The 10,679-nt window shown below is 42.4% G+C and overlaps 1 protein-coding gene across 1 annotated transcript in view; it reads right to left on the reverse strand.

Annotated features, from left to right (window-relative positions):
- Positions 1–190: 190 nt before the first annotated feature.
- The window catches only part of AdoR (Adenosine receptor), a 30,251-nt gene continuing 19,762 nt past the window's right edge, over positions 191–10,679 (reverse strand). The window contains exons 2-4 of the mRNA XM_022083193.2: positions 4,032–4,246; positions 2,885–3,257; positions 191–1,485 (exon numbers count right to left, since the gene is read on the reverse strand). Coding sequence (XP_021938885.1) covers positions 329–1,485; positions 2,885–3,257; positions 4,032–4,246 — 1,745 coding nt within the window. The 3' untranslated portion in view covers positions 191–328. The remainder of the gene's footprint in view (positions 1,486–2,884; positions 3,258–4,031; positions 4,247–10,679) is intronic.

The raw sequence follows: 10,679 nt of genomic DNA on the forward strand, positions 1-10,679 counted from the left end.
AGAGTATGCTGTGGCCACCATTAAATCCTATCTACACCAAGACATTTAAAAACAGTTAATTAATATTACTACTTCATTACATTCTTTGATATTGCAAACATTAAATATTTTGGTTTATATAATAGCACATTTTTGTTATAAGATATGCCATATTATATTTAGGATTTTATTCTGTACTGACAGCCATGTGTATCAGAAAAAGAAAACGTGATTTATTATGTCATGGCAAACCACTTATATATGATTCACATTTTAGAATGACAAACACATTTAGACAGAAGAAGGAATACATTTACACATCTCATTGCATAGCTAATATGACAGCATATCAAGTCATCATATCATCCAAATGTTTAGTCACTTCACAGATATGGCTTACAGAGCCAGTGTCTGAATCTTGTAATCTCTGAGAGTCACAGGAGTCTTTAGATTCAACATCTTTTGTTAGTAACATACACGGTTCATCTAAAACTTCTTCTTTTAAAAGAGTTGATTTGTTAGTATGGAACAAAAATTCACCCATAATTTTCAAGGGGCTAAGTCTTTGGTTTTCAGAATTAGTGGAACTTCTATTATTTTCACTGATTTCAGGTTTATCAACACGATTCTCAGAGCCTAACCTCAAAACTCTTGCGCCATTACAAGTGATTCCATCACTGTTGGCTACAATAACTTCCTTCATCCTGCAGCGAGACGGGGACAGTTCAGTCTTGTCATGATCATCCAGGGAACTGTTACTTATATCGACATTATCGACTATAAGACTACACGGCCAGTGCAACTGGCTGCTGCACTCAGGAAAATCTTTATCTGCTGAATGTCTGCTTGATACAGATCTTCTTTGCCTTACACTAAGTTCAAATTGTTCCTTAGGCTGGTCAGTAACCAACAATTTTCCAAAACTTCTAATAATTTCAGTTCTATTTTCTGCCACAATGTTTTCACTAAAACCTGTCCTATTTGGTGACAATGTTGCTATGGTTTCTGATAAAAAAACATCATCATCGTCGTCGTCATCTTCACCGTAGTCCAACACAATAGCATCTTCAATGTAAGCAGAGTTCACTTGCCCTGATGTCCGATTCGTGCCGCTCCTTCTCTGAACACAACTGTCACCATTGTGTTCCAACGCCAGATGTCCATTGCTGGCAGGTTTATCATCTTCACAAGCTGATGACACTTCAGTCAGTGTCCACATCCTTTTGCGCCCGCGCCGATCATCAGCGGTGTCCTCGCCAAGGGGTAGGTCTGTGATGACCTGGTGGATGCTATTCATGTTGGCTATTACTGTTCTGAGAGGCAAGGGTGCATTCAGACCAGAGGCTGTGCTGCTGCTGCTGGCGATCTTGGAGGTCACTGTAGGGAAGTCTGGATACAGCTGCAGATGCTGTGGAGCCCTTATTTGCTGCAGTGACTGCATGCTGTTGTTTCGTGTAGGTGTGTTCACCCCATGCTGATGAAAGGTGTGTGAACCAAACCTACGATCTGCAACACAAAAAGCAACATGATTAGTGTAACTGCAAATCTTATTTTGTATTTGGACAGGGAAAATGGCAGTGTGTGAGCATCACGAGCAAAACAACTAGCCTGTCAAATATATGGACTATAATATCTTCACTCCACTTAATGGTACCTGCACCTTGTCGTGGTGGTGGGGCTTGAGTACCTCAGAGACCCCAAGAGCTATGCTGGCGGTAGCATAGCTACTGGTAGGGCCTCCCTAGGGAGAGGTCAGACAGGTACCCTGGTCCTCCAGGTTGGGGGTTGGTCGCAAGGCTAACAACCTTGCACCGTAAAATGGAAGATGTTTCAAAACCTTGATCAAAGCCTTGGACAGACGGACTTAACAGAGGACCCAATGGAAGAGGAGAATTGAGGAGGCCATGGACCGAACACGGACCGGAGAGCCATACTAGAAGATAATATCTTCAAAAATAGGGTGTTGAGGAGGATATTTGGGCCTAGGAGAGAAGACGATGGGACATGGAGAAAACTGCATAATGACGAGCTTAAAAATCTGTACTCCTCCCCCAGTATTGTCAGGGTGATTGAGTCCAGAAAAATGAAATGGGCGGGGCATGTAACGCGCATGGATGGGACAAGAGGTGTGCACCGGGTATTGGCCGGGAAGCCTGAGGGGAAGACTGCTGGGGAGACCTAGATGTAGATGGGAGGATAATGTCAGGTGGGATCTATGGGAGATAGGAGTTGAAGGAGACTGGATTTAGTTGGCCCAGGACAGGGTCCGATGGAGGGCATTGGTGAATTCGGTGATGAGCCTTCGGGTTCGGTAAGCCATCTAGTTAGTTAGTTAGTTCGTTATAATATCTTCAAAACCTACCACATAACCAGGACTGTAAAGAGAACAGGATGGGTGTTAACAGTTTCAAATGCTGACTTTAAAGCACATAAGACAGAAGGAGTAGAATTAGCATGAAATAATTCTTTGAGGGTTTTAACAATGACTGACTCATTACATTTTACATACACTGCATACTGCCTACTGTCTGGGGGTACATGTTTCGAATATTGCACTCTTCTGGGTTGTTGCATCACATGGTCTAGTAGAAATTTACCGACATTGAGGTCCTTTCTCCTCCATCACCAGGGCAATGATACTTGTACTAGACTACACGACGCAACAACCAGGACGACAGCCATCTTCAGACTCACCGCCATGAAAACCTCAAATCCTACTACGTATTTTGACATTTGGAAAATGTCATGTATGATATATATTTAATATATACAAATAATGTTGAAGTAATTGCCTCAGACATGACCATTTGAGAACGTAGCCAACTCCCAGCATGTCAGAGAATGAACAATGCCCAAAATAACAAATATGTCAAAGAATTTAAAACATTGATACAAAAACACTTGCCTTGGAGATCATTGCCTGCACTGTCTCCCTTGTTGCCAAATAAACAGCAAAGCAAGTTCTTGAGAGCAGCTCTGAAGTCCCGCAAGTGGTAGGCGTACAACAGCGGATTCACAGCCGAGTTGGCATGGGATAAGATGATACAGAAGTTGGTCAGCTCAAGAGGGATGAAACAGTCCTGGCAGAATGCCATCACACAGTTGATAGTGTACAGTGGGATCCAGCAGATGATAAAGAATAGCACAATGATGGACAGGTTCTGCGTGGCTTTTACTTCTCTCTTCTGAACTGGACCCAGCATCCGTAGCATTGTGCCTCCACTGCCAGATGCAGGCGTACAGCCTCCTGAGGGGTTCATTGTGACGATCCTTCTCAACTGCAATACAAGTAACAAACATCTGACGAAATATCTGCTGTGGGGGCATTAAATAACATCTGAATGAACAGTTAACGTTCATGCTTCATGTTTGAGAGGTTCCAGGTTCTACTCCCAACTCTGGAGACTGTCTATCCCGAGGGTTTCATTGTTTTCTTCAGTCCTTCCAGAAAAATGCTGGCTTAGTACCAGAATTCTGGACACTACTGCTTGATTACACAGAGCAATGTTCACAGAATATATTATAGGAAGCAATACAATGTAAGTAATTTAAAAAGTGTCGTTAAATGAGCGTGTTTCCTTTTTTCATGCTCACAGCAGGAATGCTTAAATACATGAGCTCATATTATTTGAAGTGGAGGAGGTGGCAAGGTCTTCTGTTACACCTCTAGTGATGGCCATATTCATAAACAGGAATGCTACAGTGATTATGTAAAAAGTAAAGTAAAGTTTGTCCCACTATACGCCATGTAGGCGCTTGGGGTGAGTGGAGGTATAGCTCCTCTCTCGGCACTAGATGGGGGTGAGTGGTCAGCATCACGCCCCGGCCGGCTATACCCCCGGGAAAGGACCCCGGTACCCACTGTAGAGAAGGCTGGGTGGGCCCCAGAGGCTAGAGGAAAAATCCTCTGCCCCCGTCGGGGATCGAATCCCGGTCGTCCAGCCCGTAGCTAGTCACTATACTGACTGAGCTATCCCGGCTCATTACAGTGATTATGTACATGAATAATAATAAATAAAGGAGAAAGAAAGAGTTCAATAAATATACTGTACCTGGTTGAGCACAACTCGATAAATATGAGCGTAGAAAGCTGCCAGCAAAAGTGCTGGTACGACGATTGTGGCAAAGTACAAGAACAAGAGGTAGTCATAGTCCATCACTTCGGTGAACAGGCATTTCATTCCTTCCGCTGGCTGTGATCTGTGCCAGCCAAAAAGAGGGAGCAGCCCCACCAAGGTCCCAGATATCCAACACACCCCGATGATGGCTGCAACAACACAGTAACCTCTATGAGAAACTTAACAGTAGGTTATCCAGAATCCTGACGGCTTCCTGTATTCACCAAGTCTTCATGTGGAGAGGCCTATTGACACAAGACAGTTCAGACTCAGATGAATCAAGAGTGGAAAGGTCATGTTCAAAATGTCGTGTGGAAGTCATACAAAGAGGAACTGCGAATGGATACCGAAATGTGTAGACTTTGACATTCGAAATAGGGAATGCAAGCAGTCCAGTAAGTGACGTGACCTTACTATTATCATTCACATTATCGCTGCATTAAGCTATGTTTGCTGCTTCGGCGAGGCTAGAAGTGTGAGGAAAGTAATTTTTCCTTGTTCTGTTCTTCATTCTTGTTTCGTATTGTATACCAGTACTTACAGAAAATTTTAATTAGTGTGTTTGCCCTTGAAAGGGCCTTTTGTAAGATGTTGCATCTTAATAATATTATGACCAGAATCCACAAGTTTCAACCACAGATTTCATTCATCTCGGTATGGACTCAATCAGAGATCGAACATATCGATGAGACGAAACAACTTCACTGGATTTAATTTGTTCTTTCTAACTTGTTATTTGAGATGACATCAGAACGGTTAATTTACGTAACGAAGATTAGAAGACAGATTGATGTTCACCCACAGTACGTTTACGTTTGAAAGTGCAGCGGCAAATTAAATACCCGTTAGAACGGGTCTCGTCGACAGAAAACCTACGATTCAGATCTGGCTTTTGCAGTATGACAGAGGAATACCCTATGGCTTTCAGGCCAAAGTACGAGGTGCCGACAAGCCACTATTTCGTTTTCAGAATTTTATTTTTCACTATTTTAATTGTTAATTCGTCTCATAAAACAGACGCAGATACCATTTGAAGTGTGGCGGAGGTGGGGCATGTGGAAAGTACTTTAAAGAACCAAAGGCTGCTATCATAATTCCAACGCTCAGAGATGTTTCTCCTTTTCATTTAGCGGCATTTTCTCTCTGTGGTCACTGCTGTTGTTACTACCACAGGAGGACTATGAGCTGCGTGCAAAATGTGACACATCACATGGCGCCCAATAGTTTGGCGAAGCTAATTATGGTTTTGCATCCACAGTATATAAATCCGTGGTACTATGGTGCTGAATACAAGTTAAGTAATAAACTGGCCGGATATGCCGAAATGTGATCACCGCAGACGTCATACCTACATACAGGGGACACTCAACAATTCAGCAGGAGCAATCTGATAGGATTCTCTCCGCACGCCACAGCAAAGGAACTGAGACTCGTTACTTTTTGTCAATCTTATCTTAATTTCTTTCTTACAAATTCTCTATTTCTTCTTTCCGTGGGGCTGTCTTCTGGGTATTAGCACCGTGTAATCTAGTAGAAGTTCACCAACGTTTCAGAGGTCCTTGTTGCCTCCATCATCAGGCCGATGATTGAGCCACTCTTCCACACTACACGGCGCTACAACCCAGAAGACAGTCATCTTCGTACTCACCGCCGTAAGAACCTCAAATTCTACTTAATCATTACCTTACTTGCAGCGGCGAGAACTCGAAATCTCCCAATTAAGAAGAAAGAGTATTAAACCCTCAACCGACATGTTCGGCCAAGTTCTACTACGTGAATGTGTTAATAATTAGTATCCTAAGCGAAATCGGGGAAATCCCTTCATATCGCTTAGTGTTTCGTGGAACAAAGTTTGTGTGTAGCTACTTCAACTCCTTTTCCAATTCCAGGAATATCTCTGCAGCGATAAGGGTCAATCTTCAATGAGTAGTCTTTTCTTCGTAGCAAGAGTTTCCACCCATGTAAAATATTTTTCTGGGTCAACAACGCAGCTGCTCCCGCTCACAAGTAATGATAATACGCCAAGATAAGAGACCTCATTCTGAAGACTTGATTCTTTTGCGTGACACATCTGATAGCACTTCCGTAAAAAAAAAATACACATTCCGTACAAAGAACAGCAATACTGCTTCTGTTTTACGAGATAAATATTCAGCAGTCGGTGTATATGCGAACGTATAATAACAATGCAACACGCTAACATGGAAAATCTGCACGCGAAATTTGCTTAACCTGTAGCCTAGAAATTGCGTAACACTAAGATTCACTATTCTCAGATTTTATGTTCCTAAATTTGAAGACAAAGAGCGATCTGATTTCACTATTCACGGCGGCGAGTATGAAAATTACTTGTCTTCTGGGATATTACTCCATGCGGTCTGGTACATACTTACCGACGTTTCAGAGGAGCTTGCTGCCTCTATCATTTGGACGATGATCGCTGTAAGCACTTCTGAAACGTCGCTCAATTTCTGCCCGACTACACGGTTCAATAGCCCAATAAACATATTCAGACAGCAGTTCGTATGAAGGACATATACCAGGCGTGGATATGAAACTCCAATCGAAGCCAAAGTCTGGACGTGGAGTACCAACTTCAAGCCCCTTTTAGCCAACACCACGTGGTGCTCAGACACAGAAGTTCATTACCTCAACCCAGTTGATCTCTAGACTTTTCAAACGGGAAAATAAATTAACAACTGCGATAATTGTAGGACTTGGCTTTTAGCTGGGTGCCCGGATTTCGATTTATGGCCGAGGTGGCATTTTTTCGCAACCTCCATCTGGGCTTCCCCAAGTTTTAACAGATACCGCAGCCACTTGAAAGAGGGTAGATACGGGAATGCTTCCGAACGCGAAGCTGACCATTCACCTCGATCTACAAACCACATTCGAATGGCGGGTAACAGTTTGTGCCGTACCATTGATCGTCACGTGGTGAGAGCTCCGTCAATCAGGCTTTGCCAAAGGAATTGTCCACTTGCTCTCTCCCGAGTACACGTGGTTACGAAGGCGTACTCCTGATATTACACGTGGGCCTAACGACAGTAAAACGTGTGGGCGAGGAGAAATCAAATTGGAATAAATATATGGTAATAAATAATGGGATAGCACCGACACAAATGGATGTTTTGTTTTAAATAAGATAGCCGAGACCTTAAATTAGTTTGTGGATCTCTGCTTTCAAGCTTCCTGTACGTTTACAAGGATGGTACTTAGGCAGAGTGACAACTTACTTGTTCCATTCTTCACTGAATGTCTTTGTTTTGAACTTTATCCATCGCACGTTCCGTTAAAAAAATCTTGTGAATGTTGAAACCTTAAACAATCGAGGCCCTTATTCGAGCTCACAATGCTTCTGTAATTTTAACAGTAATGTTTATGTAACGTCCCTCTGACATATACCGGCCAGAGAATCCAGTACTCCGGGTGTACAGATCAAAAATATAGCTCGATCTACCGGATCGTATTAGCTGTCTCTCAGTTTTGACCCGAAGCCGAGAAAGATATTTGACGATGGAAAAGTCCAAAACAAAGAAAGTACCTACCTGTACCTTTCATTTACCCAACTGTTAGAGGACGCAAAAGAAGCTACAATTCATGACGCATTCGACTGGATGTGACGGACAATACCATGACACAATAGGGTGGGCAAGCGGACAGATTGCGTGATGGGATACGAATTCACCTTCACTTCCTTCCGGACTAGTACATGAAAACATTAGACAACAAAAATTATAAAACGCTTGGAGGTTGTTGAAGTGAACAGACACATTAGGAAATTACCTCAAAATCCTAGGACGAATTAAAAGAGCGGGAGAAAGACAAATGATAAAGCACTTGCTACATTAGCGTTATCACAATACGGTGAAGCAGGAACAGAAGGACTGGTGACTGGTGACCCTATTAAGTCACAAGGCAAATGAAGTAGTGGCAGAACTGTAAATGTCACCAGGAACAGAGTATGCACAACACTACAGATGGAAATGGAAGGACGTAATGAGAAAACAAATTAACAGGGTCACTCACTTCTTTACAATCGGAGACCCAAGAAATTAAAAAGTGTCACTGGAAGAAAGAGACACGTAAGAGGACCTCTAAAAGATTATGTACTTTACTGTAGTAGTTAGAACGCTGGCCTTGTAATCCTGGGGTCCCGGGTTCGATTCCCGGCGGTGCCCGAATTTATAACTTGTGTTGGGCAAGGCCGTGGTATAGGCAACACGGAGTTTTCCTCCGGGGGCTTCCCCGGTTTCTCCGTGGCATCCCAACAATTACTCCATTCACACACAGAACAAGGCAATGGCAAACCACTTCTGGATCATCTGCCAAGAACGTATATGAACAGGTCCCAGTCCGAGAAAAGGATGGAAGGATCCTGTTCATATGGGCCTGTCGTCAGACAGAACACTTAAAAAAAATCCTGTAGTAATCGTAAGAGGACGGCAAGGCCTAATACCGGGAAATATGGTGATTATGATGATACGAGGAGTCATTCATCTTGGATTGCTTCGTATCTGGAAAGTCCTTAGATCGAAGGACCTCTGAAACGTCGGTGAACTTCTACCAGATTACATGGTGCAACCATCATCGTTTTACTTTTCTGAAGTAACGTAATCATTAAATGTCGCATTGCAATCAAGACACACCGAGGTCACGTGCCTGCGTGTTCTGCCGTTGATACAATCAACATACGGTGGGTACAGGAAAAACTGTGCAACAGGCAGGGGTCTTGCTCCTCTCGTGTAATAGCCTAGTATATCGATCGCGCTATGGGGGTTGGAGGCGTCGTTGTGTGCCCATCTGTTGCTGTTAGTATTGCCTTAAAATCTTCAAGCTTGGCTTCTGGCGATATGAGGCCTGGAGAGCTCGGAAGTCAACGAATTCAGTTTTTCTGGAAGGAAGCTCCCGAGGTCAGGGGCTCCCTACATTCGTTCAACGCATATTTTTGTGTGTAGTACGGGTATAATATACAAACCTGTTCGCGACAGTACTTTAGCAGAATTTCTAACAAACTGACACGAAGTTTCAATAAATTACCATTTATAATCGGGCTGCCCGCGAGTCGATAAGAATGGGTGGACGTAGCCATATCATAAAAGTGTGAAATATCGCTGCTGACAAACCTCTACTGTACTCCCCATCGTAACACTTTCCGTAACAACTAAAAGAATTCCCTGAATTAAAATAGTCTCGAAGCGCATTTATGGCCAATTCACCTACAAGAAAACAATTTTTTTTAGATATAGCAAATCGAGTATCCTACGCATGCGCAACCATAGTATTTTAACTGAAATTATTTGTAGACTGGCAATCGTGGTTATATCCGCGACATTTGTGGGAATCCCCGGGTCTATGGAATGTATTATGGGAATCTCGATTATTCTTACAATAAATTTATTAGTTATAGCATGCTTCTGATGGAAGCTGGCATTTCCTTCCACAACAATTTATGTTATTCATTCGTGAATTCAGGACTGCCATTAAAATTGGTCGTGAAATTCTATTACGGACATTTCTTTGTACGTGGCCTACAACAAATGAATGTGTAGTGAATCTGGTCGAATTCACAGAGTAGAGATTAAAGATGTGTGTGGATCTGTAGAGGAGTAAATAAATACCAGTACTTAATTCAAGAAGAGCGACGTAAAATTTGAATACGTTCTGGAGGAAATGTCACCAAGTCTTGGCGTCATAAACGCTAATCTCGTGTTGAAAAACTGTCATGAATTTCTTCTATAGCAGAGTAACTGTTACTGAAGGAAATGGGCTACTACTACTAATTCCAAAATCCCCCATAATAGCGGTATAAGAATTCCGTCATACAGTAGAAATATAATACGGGTCCCAGAACGTAAACTCCATCGATCTCTCTCATAAACTTATATCTCAGTGGGTTAATGGGTTAGTTTGGTGTTGGGTGGGGTTAGCGTGGTCATAATATTGAGCGACAATTAAAAATATTTCCCCACTTCTTTAAGTTCCCTTTTAATAAATTCATTAGCATCGTAACGCCTTTTTTAACAAGCAAAGAAAAACGATGTAGTTGTTGGCTTTGTATTAGCATATAATTTAGGTCTACCGCCATTTTGGCTATATGAACGGATAAATTGGATAAATTTTAAAAAGAAACCTTAAGGAACCCAGTTTTCAAGACATAAATCAGCTAGGTAGGACCCATGCCGAACAGTGTGCTCGGTATTAATGTTTCTGAGTCTATGGGTTCTGTTTCCGGGGAATTAATCGGTCAATAACTTATTAAATATATTAAAAGAGAAACATGATCGAGATTATGAGGTGAATTTTGAAAGCTACTGCGCTGGAACAAAGGATGAGAATTTAATGAATAAACTGTGACGACTGATGTTTATTATGACAATTTATGCGCATTACGGAACTCCCCGGTAGCACAAGGGGTCAATTGACAGGCACTTGGGGCGTGCAACTCGAAACAGACTATCGCTCTCACTGTCAATTAGGCCATCAAACAGATTCGTTACATTGGGTCATCTGTGGGTTCTAATGATTGATTCTTGTGTTACTTCCGTTACACCGCATGAAATGGCCTGATGAGTGTGAATA

This window comes from Zootermopsis nevadensis, unplaced genomic scaffold (assembly GCF_977971745.1).
Source record: "Zootermopsis nevadensis isolate Lab colony 2312 unplaced genomic scaffold, Znev_1.0 Znev_ptg000021l, whole genome shotgun sequence".
Lineage (NCBI taxonomy): Eukaryota > Metazoa > Arthropoda > Insecta > Blattodea > Termopsidae > Zootermopsis > Zootermopsis nevadensis.